Consider the following 21,071-nt stretch of genomic DNA (forward strand, 5'->3'; position numbering starts at 1 on the left):
TGCCATTAGCAAAAATAAGCCTAAAAAGTCCCTTTTCAAATACATGTTTTTAAACTATGGACCAGAATGATGTGTGCCAAAGGAAAAAAACCCACAACACAAGAGAACTATAAACTCAACTAGCTGCACTACCTTTTTTTCCTGTGGGGAAAGACAACACAGTACCTTCTGCCACGGCAGCTCAGAGGTTGCAAAAGGTAGACCTCTGATAACTGGCCTTACCTCCCATTTTCTGCCCATCTGCAGAACTAGATGGGATTTCATTCTCATCTCCTGAAAAGAAGACGTAAAGTGGACGCTGAGCTAGAAATCCAGTTTCCAGAAAGCCAGAAATCAATACCCTTCACAAAGCAGTTCTTCCATCTTTTGGAGTGTTATATTTAAATAAGAAAGAGTAACTTGAAGAATAGCATTAGCATAACATTACATATGATGCTTCAAATTTCTAAGTATTATTAAAGAGTACTGTGGTGTCAACATGATCCATAGTGCAACATAAGTGAATGGTGAGAAAGGGGAGGAGAAACTATTTTTATAAAGCTCGGGTATCTCTTCACAATGTTAAAAAAGGTTTAGCAGTTACTGCTGCATCTCCTTATGCATGTGTTTTGCTTGTAAATTTTACTGCAAAATCTGTGTGGTAACAGCATGTGTGTTTCACAGGTGAACAAGACTTTTTTCCACACAAAAATTCAGATCATGCAAACTCTTTTGCCACAGAGATTTCCTATACATTGAAAAAAGAGTAGCAACTGCATAACCAATCCTGCAGTACCACCACTAGCACTTCAATCTCCTCGCTTCTAAACTGTGCATCACACAAGTACATTGTATTTCATAAAATAATAACCAAAACCAAACATTCACACATTATCAGTGTTGCTGGATCCTGCTAACTGCCTCTGCAGACCAGCCTGTAATAATGAGAGTTTGTGTGTCTGTCAATTTAACAACTTAGGCAATAACACCATTACAGTGCTCTCAGTACATGACAAGCTTCTCATCACTGCCCTCAGCCACCACTAAACCCTGCACATGGTCTAATGACTTTGTGCTGTCATACCACAAGGACAGTGGAGGCCAAAGGAAGCCAGCAAACCAGATGCTCAGTGCCTCTTTCCGCTCCTGACTTGCAGTATAGCCTTCCTTACATCGCTTTCACCTGGCCATGGAAACAGGTGAAGCTGTGCCTGTCTTCACACCACCAGCAAACATGCTGGCCATCTTAATGCAGCTGGACCTAGATAGGACCCAGATCCACAAAAGAACCTGTCTCTCAGTGACTCCAGCAGGAGATAACACATCTGAAAACCTCTGTCGATTTAATTTTAATTCTCCCCTTTTCCCTTGCACAAAAACATTGTAAGTGAAAGCATTAGGTTTCCATCAAATACGAGGGAGGTGATTCTGTCCTACTGTGCTCTTGTGAGACTGCACCTGGAGTCCTGTGTCCAGTTTTGGAGCCCCCAAAACAAGAAGGACATGGAGGTGTTGGAGTGAGTCCAGAAGAGTACCATGAAGATTATCAAAGAGCTGGAGCACCTCTCCTGTGAAGACAGGCTGAGAAAGTTGTGGTTGTTCAGCCTGAAGAGAAAGCTCTGGGGAGACCTTATAGCACCTGCCAGTACTTGAAGGGGCTACAGGAAAGCTGGGGAGGGAATTTTTACAAGGACTTATAGCGAAAGGACACGGGGTAATGATTTTAAGCTGAAAGAGGGTAGGATTTAGATTAGACATTAGGAAGAAATTATTTCCTGTGAGGGTGGTGAGACACTGGCACAGGTTGCTCAGGGAAGCTGTGGCTGCCCCCTCCCTGGGAGTGTTCAAGGCCAGGTTGGATGGGGCTTGGAGCAATCTCATCTAGTGGGAGGTGTCTCTGCCCATGGCAGGAGGGTTGAAACTAGATACCTTTAAGGTCCCTTCCAACTCAAACCATTCTATGACTCCTGCTACTGTAGCTTGACCTCAGCATGGCAGGTGGGCAAGCAAGAGCCACAGGCTACAGCACATTACTTACACCTTGTTGATACAGGATGATGCTGCCCCATCCACCCTGGCCAAGTAGACAGAGTTTAGCTTGGACTACAGGAACTGCCTTTCAGACAGGTTTTTAAAATGGATCTGTTGATGCAGTGTAGCTGTCAGCACTGATACAGTAGAGCTCTTTTGTGTTGCCTACAATATAACAGCAGCTGGCAGCCTCCCGAGAACACAGCTGTGCCTGGAGATATCTTCACTGACTGCAGTGCCTGTGAGTTGGAGCTGAGGTGGAGAAGCAGCAGCTTCACCATGTGCTTCTCTCACATGGAACAGTCCCCTCCCACATGCATGATCATGCCTCTCCTACCAGGGCTTGCTCCAGCCTAACTGCAGAGGTGCTCAAGGTCCCCTGCAACTATTTGTTTCTTTTGTAAACTATTTAGTAATCTTTGCTCAACATACACCATCTAGGACATCTTGCTCAGTGACAGCCATCAGCAGATTCAGAGAAAGCAAAGCTAAAGGATGCTGTCACTACAGTACTTCAGAAGGGTACTAGTGTCTCTCCCCTGCTTCTACCACATATCCAAAATGTGACATGAAGTAAGCAAACACTGTGCAGCCTGAACAGAGTGGCTACAGTTTATGCTATAGTGCCTCATCTGTTCTTTGCACCAGCTGTTCCTGGAAGGAGGTGCCATTGAATTGTTCCTCTCTTCCTCTGATGCTCTGGAAGGAACACAGAGGGCATTTTTTTATTTTATTTTTTTTAAATCTTGGCTTTTTAGCAAAGGGAACAGGGCTAGATTGTTTTGCATGGGCACTTGCTTCCTTCTCATTCCAAACCTGTCTTGCTGCGCAGGCATGGTACAAGACATTACATGCTGAAGTAATATTTAGGTTTGCATCTGGGCTTGTTACTGATGTAATTTAGAAGGTATAACCAGTCATTAGAATTTCAAAATACATTCAATTTTCAATAAAGAGGCAATTTCCACAGGGCAATGACCATAAATGAATGACAGTGAACCCAAGAAGGAACAAAGCTGCCAGTCTGTCAATTTGCCTGATGTGTCATTCCAGCTTAATCAAGGGGAAAAAATTACCATAAGAGATAGGAGAGCAAGTCAACTTTCCTACAAAGGTGCCTCCTTTCTTTTGTGCAGTAAAAATAACCTCCCTTTATTTTGAATTACTGATGTACAAACTCATCTTTTACACACCAGATAAACTTGATTCCTGATGATTCGTGGGTCTTTGATGCTCACCTCAGTGTATCAGCTGAGTATTTTCCCCTAATTTTGTGCCCTGCAAGCACTAAACAGATCCTAACTAGGGGCAACTCTCAGTATTCTGGGTCAAGTGGCTACGGTGGCCACACTTTACTCCTCTGCCCTCGGGGCATGGAGCTGCCAACAAGCCAAACTGCCCTTCCCAGACATGTGCTGTGCCTCTGAAGGCACCCAGAAGTTGTGTCAGACAGTGTCACCTAGCCAAATCCAGCTTCTTCCACTTATGAAGCTTCAGTGGAAGAGCAAAATGCCTTCTCAGTCATTGGAGAATGGCTTCAATCTGAATACATTTTTCTATTGGAGGTCTAGTTTTTCATTCATTCATCATTAAGGGATGCATGGCAGCTCCATGGATATTGCTTACACCAGCTAAGAACCTGTATGGTGTTGTGGCCAAAATAATTGTTTATACTGACTGAATAATCTGACCAATGGCTAAATGTACAATAAAAAAGTATTTTGTTTAAATCCAAGTATTTGTCTATAGCTCTGGAAATCTACATACAGTAACACCATGTCTGCACGGGAGAATGAGAAAGCATAAAAGTTGTGCTGTCTACAGTATTTGTTTTGTCAAGGATAAGTCAGAAGATACAATAGAAACAGAGCATTTTTCAAGAACATTGATTTCAAGGGGGTAGTTTTCTCCAGTTTAATAATCAACGATACTGCAACATATAAATAAACTGGGGATTAAGAGCTAGTTTTAACCTGGTAACGTTACACAAGACAAATATATCTTTTATGTCTTCCCAGAGCAGATATGTAGAAGCAATAGTCTCCATCATGCTGTTTCCGTTATCAGGTCTACATGCAGGCCCAGAAAGACTATGTAGTACATGTATAAATATACATACCCGACTTGGGTACAGTCTCGATATGGCAGCACTGAAAATATGCTGCAGAAGGATCTTCTGCTGCTGATAAGGACTATTCTAAAATATAAAAGAAAATAAAAGAAATCAAAGACTAAAATTTAAAAATCCCACCACAATAAGCAAAGCAACAGAGGAATGTGCAATAACAAAACTTCCACCACAGATGATTTCTCCTTCCTCTCCTTTATCTCACACACAGGGTATTGTGCTGCTGAGTCTTAACAGAAGTGCTGAAGCCTGTGCCATACATTACACAGCAAATGAGTAGTGGAGCTCCATCCCCTCTGCAAGCTTTCTAGGAAGACTATCCTGAACACACTCCTTGGAATCCAGGATAGATGTCTGTCTAGTGAAAGGAGCCCACCCAGAGGGGCAACAAGCTGTTCTAACAACTCACCATGGCTGAACCTAAAGCAACAAATCCAGCAGCAACCCAGGTGATGCACACCCAACAACCACCTGTGATGCACACCACAACTGTGGGGCTGACCTGGAGTCTACACTTCTTGAACAAGAATTTCCAGCTGTTGGTCATGACCTTTCTGTGCTAAAGCAAAGGACTCCTTTGATTTTCAATCAGCTTCCTGCTCCCAAAACAGCCCAAACTCACGGATGAAGTCAAAGTTTGCTATTATCATAAGCTCCAGATCCTTTCACTGTTTTCTAGGTTCCTCCTTCAATCTGTGGTGAGTTTTTCCCCATTGCCCTTCTTGGTCTCTGGGCAGTACCACTGGTCTCAGCAGTTGCACAGACGGCAGATACAAACATCACATCCTTCAGTCTTATGTTTAAGATTAATGTCTAGCCCTGATGGCCTCCCAGCCTCTGCACTCCTCATTCACATCAGTCCTCTCTCTTACGATGTTGCACTGACACTCAGGCACAGCTGATCCCACAGCTCCTTGCCCCCTCTTCTCCAGCACCATGTCTATCTCAGTCACTAACTGTCAGGAATCCCCCTCCTACAAGCACAGCTTGCCTTCACTCCTCATAAGCAGGTAGCTCAAGACTTGGCTACCTGAAAGCATGTAATATCTGCCTGCAGAGAGCTTATCTCAGAATCCAGGTCACTCTTACATCAACAACCAATCCAAACTCCCAATCTCTGCATCATCTGCAAAGTCACTGCGTGTCATTAAATCAAATACCTGAGTTCAACCTGTCTGTTTTACAGCCACACTATTACCTTTAGCCATCAAGATCTGACATATCATTAAAGCAACACCAAAACCACCTTGAGGTCAAGACCCACTTTCCAAAAAAAATGTGTGAACTACCAATAGCTACTGAATTCTACTTCTGGGAGAAGCAGATTGGCAAGAAGCCAAGAGAATCTTGATCAAGATGCAATATATCAAATGTCAATAAATAACTGATTGTTTATGAAGATACCCTTTTCCCTTATTACCTTCAGGACACCAACAATTGTACAGTAAAAATATACTTCTTTCCTCTGAAGCTGGCCAACAGGTTGCATCCCCTTCAATATTTCAAAGATACAGTGATGACAATTTTTGCCATCTTCTAATCTGATTAATGTTAGAACTTACTGATGTTTTACCTTCCTAAAAATCCATACATGTGGTCCAAATGCTGGGAGCTACTGCTATATTGGTTGTTGGGCTTATTTCACTTCCTTGCTCTGCTCTCCAACATTGATTACTCTCAACATTGATGTTGTGTGCCACAGATCTGTGTAAGGATTTCACCTCAATTTTTCATTGTTTGTCTCACACCAGTCCAAGTTGGACAACAAACCCTAGCAAGCTGTTTTGTACTTTAGTGTCTGAAAACCACCATATGCACCTATAAATCTTGTACCAGTTACATTGATATTAAAACACTATTTCCTTATGGGACCAGCTTAGTCATAGTTCTTGGAAAAGATTTAGATCCCCAAAAGAGCTGCTGCATGTAATGCTGGAAAAATGCAGAAAAATGCAGAACAATCACCTTGCCCTCTCCTGGATTGTTCTATTATAGCAATCCTATTTTCCTCAGAGCATGTTTAAAAGCAAAGTGGTATTTACCCTTTAATAAAGGAGGGTTTCTACTAATAAACACGCATGCAGCATTAGGAAGTTCTCCTGCAGCAGATAAAGTATCATCTCATTGTTTGTCTGAATGCTGTAACACCTCTTACCTATGCTAAATATCTCAGATCCTGTAAGATGGTCTCCTGGTGCATCATAAAAGTCATAAAGCAGGGAAGAATATTTTTTCACATTTGAGAAAGGCAGTCTATGAGCAAAAAAAAACTGGCATATGATTAATTTTATGCTTGCCACTGCTTATTGCTGAGTGGTTGCTACTCACAACAGCTTGCCTGTTCACTGGAAGCCTTGTTTGCTGATGTATGAAACTTGGCACAGATTTCAAGGCTGACATCAGAATGCATCTTTGAATTTGGAAAACCACAGTACCCACTAAGTATATTCCCCCCCACTCCCTCTGGCTGCTTCTGGAAATACAGCTCTTCCACCAACGCCCTACACCTCCCTAAAAACAACTTCAATTCCTAATACTTAAAAACAAACTGGTGATTCCATGCCCACAAGCAGAGACAACAGTGGGAAGTCACCACAGAAAACTTGCTGTGTGTATCAGAAGGAATCAGATCAGAAAGGAAATCAAAAGCACTATCCCAGCCTCCAGTTACGTTCAGATTTCTTTCCCTTGGGACCCAAGTACTGCCTCTCTTTGCATAAACAGGGGGACTCTTTCTGCATAAACACATCCCGGGCAGGGTGGGAGAGAGAGGAGCCCATGACCTCTGCTGCTAGGATAACACAGTCTCATCTGCAGAGCTGCTGGAAGAGTTTGGTAGAAAACAAGACTTAGCAGCTGGACTGGAAGAGAATCAGGGAAGGCAGTGGTCAGAAGCTCATCAAGAAGGGATAAAACAACATTTTATCTAGAGGTCTGTCTGATGAGCTGCCAAGAAAACAAACTAAATAATTGAGGGCCTGCAGTGGTTTGCTGGAATAGAAAGTCCAGAAACTTATCACAAAGTATGCTTTGGAGAAGAAGGTGTGGTGGAAGCCCACTGCTGTTCAAGAAAACTGAATTAGCGTTTGTAAGACAGAGGTATTTTTCTGGATTTCAACCCCTGAACAAAGGGCATCTACGAACCTGTGCAGATCTAAATGAGCGACCTCTGACATCAGAAACAGCTTGAGTCAGAGTGGGTTCATGAGTGCTTGATTGCCATTGTGCCACCTAGACATTTAAAATTACTTCATGAAAGGCTTTTCACTCTCCAATTCTCACATTGCAACAAAAAGTTGTATTAATTACTATGGCTCAGAGCAACCATTATTTTGCAAGAAAGCTCTGGCAATGTGCAACTGTCTGAGACTGCAGAAGCTAATCTTCCCATTCTCTAATGAGTTGTATGCTATGGGACTACAAAAACATACCAAGCACAAGGCTTTCAATGGAATCAGTAATTCATTTGAATCAAAGAAGAATAATGTCTATTTTCTTCAGCATCTGTCTAGGTTTGATCGCACCAAAACGCTGTTATCAGCCTATGTGGTATATTGTATGTACCCAATACATGCAGAATACTGTAGTCTCTTCTCTCATTCCTGATTGATGATGTTTCACTACCCAGGCCTTGCTGCCCTGCACACAAAGGTGAACAAACAAACCATGGATGCTGTCTGGGTAGCAGACATAATTTTGAAGTCTCTCAAGATCAAGTCGGGGGCTACTGGATGGTGGCTGAGAATAATAATGAATAGTAAGAACATTGTCAACAGTCAACAACTTAGGGTGCATGTGTGTGTTTCCATCATTAAAAGGGCAGCAATCCAGACTTTTCATACCCTAATGGATGCTCTTTGGCCTTGGCATTGAAATGTACATTTACTAACAGAAAAACCTGAGAAAGTAATAGCACTGGGGAGGAGAGAAGCATTATTTTACTGCTTTTTTATCTGCTAAACAGGATGACTCTCAAAATGTTCTTGTCCCACTCTCACCATCAATTGTTCAACTGGCTTGAGTTGCTGTTTCAGTGGCCTGTTTCTGCTGGTTAGGAAATCTGCTTCATAGTTTATGAAAGAACCACCAATAAACCTGCTGAGTAAAGAGGATGACACCACATGCTGGTGGCTACCTCTGCTAACTTGTATGTGAGGGCTGGTTCGTCGTCATCTTTGTATGGGAAAATTTATTTTGTGTTATATTACAAGACTGCTTTGATAATACAGCCTAGGAAACCTAACTTTCCAGCTCCTTTAATAAGCCACATCCTACAAATCCAAAGAAACCGGTTTAACCAGTGTGCAGAACCACCAACAGGAAGCTTTACAAGGACTGGCTGATAAGCACTGGTCTGTGTTTAGGTGGGTTTTCTTTGCACTGAAATAGCTGGACTCTTATTTTAACCACAGCCAGTTCTGCCTCGCCACTGGACTGCTAAAGGCTGGAACTACAGCATCACTGCTCAGTGTGTGTCATCCCCAGGCTGAGAGGGAAAGAACTCTCTTCACAGGTTGGGAGCTGCAAATAAGGGCAGTTAAGAGGAGAAACGAGCCCCAAGCTATCACCCACACTGCTGTTATCTTTGCTGTGACACTCACAGCCACACGCCAGTGCAACAATTACTGAAAGCACCACCAATTTTAAAGCTATCAAATTTGCCACTCAGAAATATTTTCTATGTAGATGTTTTCAAAGCTGGGCTACTCAAGTTAAGTGAAAGGCTGAAGGGTATGGGGTTTTGGAGAGAGCTCAGAGAGACAGACTCCAGCCCAGCTCAGCACCCGCATCCAGCATGACGATGTAGAAGATGCCTGGGATGAAGTCCCAGGTATGGGAACAAGCCAGGGATGGGGAGTTTCTATCCATTTAAATACCCGTGGCTTCTCCATGTCACAGGCAACCAGAGGGGGACATCATTTGTAAAGGTCTTCAGGTACTCAGAAACTAGATTTTAGGATGAACACATAAAGCAGATCCAGCTGAATTTCCAAAGGTCGTTTTCATCCAGAATGCCTATTAACTTCAGTGACTGCGACAGCATCCAGACTCCTTGGAAAAATATGTGCTCAGATTACTTACTGCTAGACTTAGCTGGTGTTAGGAGTGGCATGAAGTGTTGATTTTGCATTTTATTTTTAGCTAATATTGCCATGGCTCTTTGACCACAGGACGAAAAACGTTTCCAAAACTGTATCTCATTCTTATTGTACCTGTATTCTAGATAAAGGGATCTCTATTATTGTTATAGAAATATTCTGGAAAACTGTGTCTGCTGATAAAGATAAGAAGCCAGTTGAATAACAGAAGCTTATTCTCTATTTTCTTAGCAAGACAAATATTCAGTTATATTATCAGATATAACGACTGGCATATAAACTAAGATTAAATTCTAGGATATATCCTACAAATACTATTTTGCAACAGATGGAGAGAACAGTTAATGAATCAAATATTTATTCAGCTCTTCAGGGTAAATACTTCTATCAAGTTGATGGATGTACTTCATATATGCACCTCAGAAATTACTCATTCTCTGTGGAATTTGCATAATACTTTATGAGTAAGTATTTTTGTTATAAGAAATTCCCAGAGTGTACATATCTTTATGCACAAAACAGACTAAAATTAGAGGGCTGCTATACAGCATTTGATTTCACATGTATTTGTTATAAAGACAATAATCAGCTGTTAGTCAGACAATAGTTACATCAACAGTTCTACAGTTCTGCCATGTGCCTGTTTGCTAAAAAAAGCTGTTTCTAAAAAGCCACTGTCTCTCAGAGACACCTTCTGCAGTACTTATGTTGATTACTACCATTCACTTAATTTAATTGTACCTGTGAGAATAAATGCAAGCAAAATTTTCTTTGAATCAAGTAACAACTACCAGAACTTGATTCATAAAACCTGTGGTTCAGTGTTATGTCAGACTTTCTAATGACCTGGTTCCATGTTTGATAGAAACCACCAGCTACGTGCACAGATCAGTCCACAGGAACATACATGGTTCTCACCCATGGCAGTTGTGTGAGAACAGACAAGTACAGGCGTCAGCTCTCAATGAGATATTCTAGTCTATATGCAACCTATTCAGGTAGCCATTTCAAACCTATTCAGGTTTGGAAGCACAAGAATAAAATCATGAGGCACACAGGGAAATAGATTCTGGGGAAAAAAAAACAGCGGGCAGGTGTCTTCTTTATAAGCTAGTTCCACTGCTGAGCTGGATGATATTGCAATAAAGAACCTATTTTGCTGATGGGAGCACCACGCAGGCACTGTGCCCTTGTAATAACGGAAGTCCCAGCTGACTGGTACTGTACAGGTCCCACTGGTGCCTACAGCTGCAATCCAGGCAGTGCACACCCCAGCTCGAGGCGTGGGGCAGCTGCAGCTCTCACACATCCCCTGAGAACCTCTGTGCCTGCAACAGCCCTGAAAACAAGGATCCCCCTCCTCAGCTTGCCACAACCCTCCTCAGCTGCACGTTCACCAACCACCACTTGATGCAAGGGTGCGACTGGAATATGTCACATTTGTAATTTATCCTGTAAGACTCAAGATAACCTTAATACCTTTCCCTGAAGCTTTCTTCTTGAGTCACTTGTCCACTTAGCCTCCAGCCACAGGCAACCCTGACAACCCAGCTATCCTGACACCTACCTTTACACCCACTATTGGATCCTGAAATATCATTCAGCCATTGATAAACTTATTCCAGACACGTTCAGCCATGTGCCCCTCAGACTTAGCACCTGGCACTACCCTCTGACAAACACAACCAGATGATATTATGCCTAACCTACTCCCACTTATTTTCTTTTTACACAAATTATTTGTATTACAGAGACACAGGTCTTAAAAATCCATGGGCTAGCACCTGCACTGACTTGTACTTCACCCAAGGAAGGAGCCTTCACAGACTATTATAAAGGCTATTACTATATACGTGGCAAGTGACAACAGCATCCTGTGCCCTTGCATAAAGATGCTGACCCTTCCCTTTCCCCTGCACCCCATGGATTGCCTTTGCAGAAGCAGCCTTTGGATGCACAGTACCTGCCATTTCTGGTATCATGTTGCCGCATGTTCTTGATAAAATGAACCTTCTTAAAGTTCTTTGGTCTGGGTGATCCTGAGAGTGTCCGACATCTGAAAAATAAATCAGTTAGGGGGGCAGAGGGGGAGGGAAGAAAAAAAAGTACTCAGTTCCCTGCTGTACGGCCAAGAAGTCTACACAAAGGCAGGAAGGAAAGACAAGACAAATGATTCAAGTCACCCTGTGTTAGGAATCAGCAAGAACAATAAAGACAATAAGTCTGGAAATCTGACAGCTCAAATAAAAAAAAAAGAAAAGAAAAAAAAAAAAAGAAAAGGCACCACCACCCCTCTCTTCATGCAAAAAAACCCCACATAATAAAAAAAACACATAATAAAAAAATCTCAGCAAAATAAAACTTCCTGTAATGTGCTGTGACAGCTTAGCCCAAGCTTTCAGAAGGAAAAAAAATAAACTAAACCAAAACCTGGTAAATACGTTATTTTCCCTCCTCACACCAACACACACACTTTTGCATCCTCCTCAGCTATTGATAAAGGAGTTACGGAGGAAAGTTCTTTCTTGTTTTAATTTTAGAAAGACTTTAAATCTCTAATTTGCAAGGATAATTCCTATTTGCTTTTAACTCTAAATACTACTTTTCACATTCCTGACAGCATACAAAACAACTGAAAACAAATTACCTCAGGGAAAAAAAAATAAAAATCTTTCTTCTAAACATTAATCCTTAAATCTGTTTTACATCTGAACACACTTTTTAAATTGCAGTGAGAGAAAGAAATTGCCAGAGGGAGGAGAGATGAGACAAACAGCATTATCCCCCCCGCTTCCTTCCAGCCTTGCTCTTTTTAATCATCTGAAACCACCACGCCATGTGAAAGCTTTCTCTGTCTCCTCTCAGTGCTGTTTTGTTGCATGGCAGGGCAGGGCGTGCAGGCACCGGAGGTAACTCCTGTGCTGGCTGTGTGGCCAGGGCGGCTGGACCGCAGCCGCTGCATCCTCCATGGGAGCTAAGGGACAAGCATCCTCTGCTGGCACATGGGACCAAGCCGCAGTCCCTGTGTTGAGCCTCCCTAATCTTCTTTTCTCACCCTATGCACAGGCAGAGTTCAGCCCAACCCCAGGAGGTCCTTTTGTTGGACTGAAACCGCAGATCTGGTCTCAAGGCACCAGGGACTGCCAGTCCCAAATGCCATCACGCTGCACAGGAACACCCTGAGGGAGAGACACCCTATAACTCTGCAACTAGAGGGTGAGGGATTGTCAAGGATTTTTCTAACAGGAGGGAGGCAGAAATGGCAGTCAGCCTTGTTAGCCTCTTCACGGGGAAAGTACCAAGAGACACGTTCTACCACCAATTCTGCAAATTGGCAAGTAAAAGTACTGCCTTGAGAAGCTACTTTGATTTTATCTTTTGCCAGTTATACCTGTTTGAATCATTTATGAGAATGCTTCATAACATGCTGCTAAGCATTCAACAGGAAGCTGGGTAAAAGCAATCAAGCCTTGGTAACAGGCCAGTTGGTACAGCCTCTGCTATTAAGTCTTTGCTTCAAGGTGGGGAGAGACAGCCAATTTGCATGCGGATAAACAAGGCTATAGGCTAAATATCAATATAAACCAGCTGAATTACAGGTCCCAAGATAAAGAGACATTCAAAATTAAGCTTTTGCAGTGCCAAGCAGCTGATCTGGAAGCATACCACACACTGGTCAGATTAATGATCAGTCCACTTCTGAACTGTTAAGCAGTTGCTCCATTTTCCATCACCCCAGAGGACTGCCTAGTGATGTAATTACTGCATTCCCCAGAGAAGCTCTGGCCTCCCAGATGCAGAAAGAAAACTGAATGGTAGATACTGGTATAACAGAGGGGGGCAGATTTACTAGTGAAGTAGCAGTCACAAATCTTGCCAGCCAACAAAGATGGTAATGCTGGTTACCACAGTAAGAGTGCGTGTATGAAGAGAACAAATGATAAAAATACATAGAAAATAAGATTACTAAAAATACTAACCTTCAAAAGCTTCCTTTATTAAAGAAGCTATACTTACTTTTTAAAGGTACTGCGTTAGAGGCTAGTCATTCCTTAGTGACAACTAAACTTCTTAATTAATCAAATCTGACTTTTTATTTCCTGACATTTTATTTAAATACTGATTTTTTTTAATTAACAACCTAAAGCCAGGGAACGAATAATTCATGTCACCCATCACCTTACAGGGTGCGTGAGGTTTCAATACCTTTACCCACTATGAAGATCAACATGAACACCCAACTACTTCCCAACATGCACAGGGACAGCAAGTCTATCCGTGCACATGCCTTACAGACAAGTAACCAGAGGGAGAGTAAATGAAATGACCTCCGCAGTGGAGCATTTTCCTCGATGTCCTCCAGAGTCTCCAGAGAAGATCGCTGTGAGATCAGCCGACGTCTGCAGAGAAACAGAACACAAAAGATCCCTGTAGGTTAGAGGGCATGAGAAAGTTCTGAGCTGCTATTAAGTAAAGCTCACAAACCACTGCTCACTAGCTGAGCCATACCTTTGCATATTAATCCATTTTATTCTGTTCTGTTTACCTTACTAAAGCAATTTGATCCCAAGTAGAAGCAAGTTTACTCCCTACAAGCTTCTATAGCAAAACAGAACTTGAAATCTCCCAACAGTTTTTCCTCAGTCTGTGCTTTCAAGTTTTCCTTCCTCCAAGGGTTTAAAACCCACCAACCACCAGTCCCACATGTGCTGTGGCATAGCTTGTAATGCCGCAAGTACAGTTCTTTGATAAAATTATGCAGGTGGAGATATGCAGAGACTGCCTGTTGTTTACACTGCCATAGGAGACACTTCTCTTTGCCCTTGCCCTTTATACAAAATAAATGCCACCGATTTCTCAGTGATATTCACCTCATCAATCCTGTGAGGAATGACTGAAGTGAGATGAAAGATGACGGAGCCAGTAGCACTGGGCACAAACCAGTGGTTTAGAAGGGAACTCTAACCACCCCTCTAAGCAGTGCAGATGAGTTTAGTCCTGTTTTAAACCAGTGTTCTACACTGAGTCAGATCTCTCTCCCATCCTCAGTGAAATGAACTAATGAAATCTTAGAATTTCAAGTTCTTCCAACTGTTGAAGCAGGCAGGAAAGAAGCCCCAGTACAGGCTTAGTTTTAGCAGCAATTGCTGCTGCACAACCTTCAAACACCCCAACAGCAGCACAAAACAAGGAGCTGAATCCAGCCCTGAAAAAAACACTGTTAAATACAAATCATAAATGTGTAAGATACAGCCAACCCCAGGCACATAATGAAAAACTAAGCTGGCGCTCATCAAAATGACCCTGTTAATGGGTGTTAAGCAGCTGCGATAGCATGAGGAGTGTCAGCACCCACTGCTCCTAGGGGCCACTGCCAAGGCCTACACTGCTTTTTTCAGTGATTTTATGAGTGGGAACCCAAATGATAAAAGTCCTCACAGATTACCACCACTTTTCCCCAATTACCTTAATATCCTTCCCTCCAAACTACATTACTCCCTTTATCTGCAAGTAAATAGGTTACAGAACCTAAAGTGTGTTGTGAGCACCCCTGTGCTTGAAGGGTGCTCATTAATTTATTCCTGGGCTGTATTTCACCATAAATTGTTTCCTCTGATGTCAGTGTAAGCAGTTTCTAATCCTTCTTGCAATTTGCTAGCGCCTCCAGTTGTGCTGCTACAACTGTTCCTGCAGCCATGCTGCAAATCTGATTACCAAAATGTTTTTCAGTTCAAAACAATCCTGAGGTTTTGTGATTCAGGTTACTACTAGTTCAAACACCAGATTTCTATCACCAACCCACAGACACCACATTTCAGGACAATTTGAATGTGTACGTGGTTTCTCGTGTACCTAGAAAATCATAAAAAATACCCCCTCAAACAATTTACAGAGCAACAAAGTGTGAAGCATAATCCTCTTAGGAAAATATGCAAACCTAAATCCCCTCAGGCTTTGTCTAAGCTAGAATTTTAGAAGATCTGGTGCAAGATAGGATACAGCTTCAAAATGCTAAGAAAAAATAAACTGCATTTCAGGAGGATGCAGAGATGAGTTTACAGGGACAAATTCAGATGAGGAGGAGCTTCTTCTCCATTTTCAGCCACATTGGTCCATAAACAAACGTTGGAAGTTGTAACTACCAGCAGTACTGATGCCAGATGATGTCTGTTGCTTTTTAATAACTCTTTGTACGTCATCAGCTTAATTATACACTTAAATTATGGTATCCTCCCATCTTGTGGGGTTACAACATCAAAACTTACTTTGCAAGTTGTTGGTCAAAGACGGAAAAACAACAGTACAACCTTGCCACCTTCTTAATATTATTACATTTATCAAACTAGTTACACAGTATTTCCCCTAGATGCCTGTTAGATGCTGTAAGGTGCTTGTATAATATCAAATGCGAATTCCAGCTGTCACTGCAACCCTCCTCCAAGCCTGTCCTCACCCAACGTTATGCACCATCCTCAACTTCACTGCCAATAGCTGGGCACAGATGGGTTTGAAGATCCTACATTTGCATCCGTTGTTAAGGCAGATGCATTGGTTGGCAGAAATACACAAAACTGCAGTTCATCAGCTCCAGGGTAGCTTTAAACGCTGGTCATTCAGTTGCCTGCTGACTGTCCAGATTCCTCTGGCTTCCCTTGCTGGTTGTAACTTCTTAAACCCAGCACCAAGGATGCTGACTCCTGGCTCCTGGAGGACAGAGTCAGGCTTTCTTCCGTGATGTCCAGTGATAGGACAAGGAGAATGGGTACAAACTGGAACACAGGACGTTCCACATAAACATCAGGAAAAAAATTCTTTACTGTGAGGGTAACAGAGCACTGAAACAGGCTGCCCAGAGAGGTTGTGGAGCCTCCTTTGCTGGAGACATGTTGTGGCAGGGGGGTTGGACTAGATGATCTTTCAAGGTCCCTTCAAACCCCTAAGATTCTGTGATTCTGTGTTTTTTTCACTTGTTAACCTCAAATGCCACACAGGATGGGTGGGAACTGCTGCCACCCCTCTTGGCAAGAAAGAACTTACACTGTTTTTCACCAGTAGATTCTGCAGCATTTTGGGGTCCTAACATGTCAAGTGAGTCTGCACAAAGAAAGGAGGGGACCCCAGCCTGGGAGAGAACTTGATACCTGAGATCCCTCTGAACTAGTGTGAACGTAAACACGACTCCAGATAAATTCATCCAGGAAGGAAGGAAGAAAGCAGATAAACCCTCCCCAGATCACCCTCAATGAAGAAGCACAGGTCACACAAAAGCCTGCAGTGATACAAACGGTGGCTACCCCAGCCCAATCCTCTCCCTGTACTGGCACTGGGAGCAGTGAAACTGAGGATATCCAGTTCAGCTCCCAACCCAGGTGAAAACTGCTATATCTTACATGTCTCCCCGGAATAAATGTTTTAATCATTTCAGCTCCTTGCACAAACACAGGAGCACTGATGAGGTAGATTTGCAGCAACTCTGCTGAAATCCTTTCATTCTGCCTGGGAATGGCACCCTCTTCTCACCAAAGAAGTTCAGCCTCAGTTAAGAGTGTGCAATTATTCCATTTTATCTTAAATCCTTATTTCAAGACCTGATTAAGATGACGTAAATACCAATATTTATAAGCTTTCCACAGCTGGATATTATACCAGAAATGCCAACTAATGAACCTACCTGCTGTGAATCAAGTCACATCCTGTGCCACACACAGAGGAAAAAAAACCAATTTTGGAAAAGCAAAGCCTTCGAAAGGGCATTCCAAGGAATACAAGCAAAACCAGTTTTTCATTGGCCTCATTAAAAATTAATTGCCTCAACTGGTGTTTAATATTTAAAATAATTTACCATCTTTCTTTCTGTAGGCAAGCAATCAGGGTTTGTCCATACAACTTCTAAAAAGGGTTATTTTTCATAATCTGATTATTGTGCTATAGCTGGTATATGCAGACACTTGCACTGAAATTATCCCAACTGTTTTATATGACAAATCACTATCATTCTGATGTAAAGCTGTGTTGATACCTATTTTATAATTAAAAAACGGCCTGTTTCAATGACAATTAGGGGAAAAACCTTCTATTGTTGAGGAAGAATTTATATACACAGCCAAAACCGAAATAGCACTATGTGACTCATACAGTGTTCAGGCTTTGGAACAAGTCTTCAGGTAGATGCATTTTTAATATAAAATGTCTAAAAACCTGTGGAGAGTAAGTATCAGCCAGCTAACACAAAACCACAACTGCTCTTAGGAACAAAATTTAAGATACTTCAGTAAAAATGTTCATTTCTCCTTGTACACAGAAAGCCCTAAGAAGTTCCTCCTAGTTTAAATACCACATCCTATACCAAACTTGTCCCTCTCTCCCCACATCCCCAGGCACACAAAAGTCAGCATTTTAGCTCTGGAAGGATGACGATCTCCTCGTTCTAATAATCAGCCCCTGTAGGACGTTGTTGGTCACATGTCTCTTGCAATTTACAGATTTTTTGTTTTAAAATCTTTTGACACCACTTTCCCTTAAACTCCTACTCATGCATTCTTTTTTTTTTTTTCCCCTGTTTCCTCCTTGTTCCTTGTGCAACTGTTACAGTAGCCCAGAAATAATCAATACCCTACAATCAAATTCCAAGCCCAGTCCAAAGAAAGAGACTAAAGAGACAAATATATATGCCCTGGTATTTTAAAGGGCTGGTCTCCAAGATATTCATGACCCTGTTCGCATACTGGATTTATGTTTGACCAGCTGTCTGAATCTCTGTGTAAGTTTCTTAAAGCCTAAAATGTTGTCTTAATTTCCCCTCTCCAAAATCAGATTAACATGTGGCTCCGTTGCAAAAATGAAGTAAAATACAAGGACAATAAAAGAAATAAAAAACAAGAAGTAAAATAAAGCAGGTCTGTAATCAAAAGAGCAAATTGCCAAAGTGAGTAGTCTGCAAAAAAGATTCACTGTAACCACCCACCAGCCGGTGGAAAATTATCCTGTCAATTGCTGCAAAATACCCATTTCAATTATGTTAAACATACAAAGTCTTAAGGCCCACAGACAGGAGGTGATAAAAAAACAGCTGCAATCAGAACACTGGATAAATTCATCCAGGAAGGAAGGAAGCAAGCCGATGATAATCCAAGAGATAAGGATAAATAAATCCCTGTGTAATGACTTTCTAGCACAGTTACAAAACTAGGAAGAAAAAGCTGCATTTAAATATGCCTAATTTTTGTGGAAGTTGTGGGTGTAGATGCCCTCCTGCTTCTGTTAAGATTAGAAACCTACAATGGCTGAAGCCAATAGCATGGGTGCCACTGGCTCCCAGAACAAAAGCATCCCTCAGGACAAGCTTCTCCACTTTGTCTGGGACAACCAAACCCCTTTAGAGATGCAGTGATGACAGGACACACAAGTGCTAAACATCTGAACATCTGCTGACTGTGTTAATGCTGACAGGAGGCCTTGAAAGGCAGAGAAAGACATTTCAGCAGCTGAAGACTGTTGGTAGTTCACATATCCACTGGGTCACCTCCTCCCTTCAGGTGGCGAGGGAATATAAACATGCGTGAATTAGCACCATGGGGGAGAAACATCAAGGCTGTATTATCTTCTGGTCACAACCTTATTTTTAAAATTGTGGCTTAGGAGCATCAGAAAAGCACTAGACTGCCTGGCACTTGGAAGATACTGAATTCCTTACTTTCATTGTGCCTATATTACAAAATAGGTATCCTACTCACGGGAAGACTACCCTAGATATGTACATGAGGGGAGTGGAAAGAAAGCAATTATGAAACTTGCAGTGATGGGGAATGAGATCAGGATACCTGTAAGGATACCTCAGGGTCTGCCTATAGGTGTAAGTGGAGGGTCTCCCTCTGCCATCCATCCACCCTTACGAAAGATGCCATCTCTGAACTCCATGAGGAGCTCTTGCCCAAAAGCCAACCTTCTGTTGCCCAAAAACCAACCTACTCATTTGGAAACACTCCCAGGGGAGTTACCAAAACATATGCAGCTCCCATTGGTGAAACCAGGCAGAGCATCATTGTGATCCTACAGTAACAGCACACTCCAGTGCTGTTTTTCGATTGTGCTTCACACTGTTCCCTCCAGCACCAATCTGGCATGAACAGAAAAAGGGAAACAAAGAGAGAATTTAATGAGATCTAAGATCAGGCTTCTAGGTGCTGGAACAGAAACAGAAAGATTAAAATAAGTGTATATAATATATATCATATAAATACATGTAAAAATAAGTATATTATTACTTGTAATACATATTATATACCTTATGTATTTATATATTCTCTCCAACTCCCCATCAACCTACTGGCTGAATGCTTCTGCCCAAACTCACAGGCTAAGCTGCCATCAATTAATAGATTCTTCTGAAACATTACACAAGACATCAGCTGTGTATGAATCCCCATTCACTTCCTGACCCCTGACTCCACGACCCACCACGAACTCAAGATGAAAGACTCACTAATGAGTCACCTCTCACCCTCCCTCTGAAGTTTTTACTGGGATTCCTGTGTCCCAGCTCATTTTCTTCCTATCTTTTGCCAATATCACAAGAACGACAAACACAGGAAAAACAAAACCTGAGACTGTTAAAGACTACGAAGGGAAACAGCATTTCCAGGAGCTACCCAAATCGATATAAAGCAGGATTTAATGTGTGCTATAATAATTACACAGCAGAGCCATTCTCTTCAAAGAACATCAAACTCCATTCAGGACTTCCAAGCTGCGTGTGTATTGGCAAGGCTGCCCACAACGGGACTTAAAAGCATCTGGCACATGCTGGAAATGGGTTATTTTGTTATTTCAGCAGCCCAACCCAAACATACAGAGAATATACCAAGAGACTTCCATTAATGGTTGTCCACATGCAGACAGCTTGTAAGCATAGTTTAAGAACACAGCCTTCTGCAGTGGGCTGTGAAGCAAAGTCTTTGACAAAGAAATCCGGAGCTAGCAGGTCCTCCAACAACCTGTTTCTTTTGGAATATGTATTGCAAGCAGAGACCTTCAAATCTTAGGCTGGCAATAATTAGGAGAACAATGCCATGCCAAAATGCCTCATTGGTCTCCATCAACCTTTCTGGGGTAAGCAGAATGGATGGGCAGAAAACAAGCGGACGAGGGAAGAGCTACCGCAGGAACATCCCTCTGTGCCAGACTCCTCCTGAACCAGATGTCCCCTCTGCAACGAGTATGCAACCTATATTGCAATCCAAATGCTCCTCCAGGCATCATCCTCCCACAACAGGGAGAAGCTTTGAAATACACAGCACTCAAGCTGCCTGCTGACCTGTCTTCACACTAACATCTTGGCATAAAAAATACCAACATTCCCATCCTGAAGGTAGGGGTTTTTGTGTGTGTACAAATCATACTCATGCCAAATGCAGAGTACAAAAAGAAAAAAAGTAAGAAACAATTAAGGAAACCAACATGACAATCCTGAAGTATCCAGGTGATCTTTCACAGTGTGGCAATGCAACACAGTGCCTTGTTCACAAATTATTTTGCAGCTTTACACACATGATCCTTCAAATGGCCCAAGAAATTCTATCATGGCTCTGCCCCAATGTCCCAGAGGTATCACCTGGGTCTGGTTATATCAAATATAAAACCAGGCATAGCAGCACTTCAAAGAGACAGGAGACTTATATTCAAATTGCTGAGAAGCAAGCTGTTCACTGACAAAGCATCTGTATAGTGTGAATGTGTATACCCATGTGTGCAGAAAACCAGAGGTATGGTAGAACTGGGTTTTGGGGTTTTTGTAGCATCTTACACAACACAAATTTATATATTAATTATTAGTC

General features: G+C 42.1%; 1 protein-coding gene across 1 annotated transcript in view; it reads right to left on the reverse strand.

Moving 5' to 3' along the window:
- CABLES1 (Cdk5 and Abl enzyme substrate 1) overlaps positions 1-13,633 on the reverse strand; it is a 35,107-nt gene extending 21,474 nt beyond the window's left edge. The window contains exons 1-3 of the mRNA XM_010006839.1: positions 13,566-13,633; positions 11,201-11,293; positions 4,130-4,207 (exon numbers count right to left, since the gene is read on the reverse strand). Coding sequence (XP_010005141.1) covers positions 4,130-4,207; positions 11,201-11,229 — 107 coding nt within the window. The 5' untranslated portion in view covers positions 11,230-11,293; positions 13,566-13,633. The remainder of the gene's footprint in view (positions 1-4,129; positions 4,208-11,200; positions 11,294-13,565) is intronic.
- Between the last annotated feature and the right edge of the window lie 7,438 nt (positions 13,634-21,071).

This window comes from Chaetura pelagica, unplaced genomic scaffold (assembly GCF_000747805.2).
Source record: "Chaetura pelagica isolate M959 unplaced genomic scaffold, ChaPel_1.0 scaffold109, whole genome shotgun sequence".
Classification (NCBI taxonomy): domain Eukaryota; kingdom Metazoa; phylum Chordata; class Aves; order Apodiformes; family Apodidae; genus Chaetura; species Chaetura pelagica.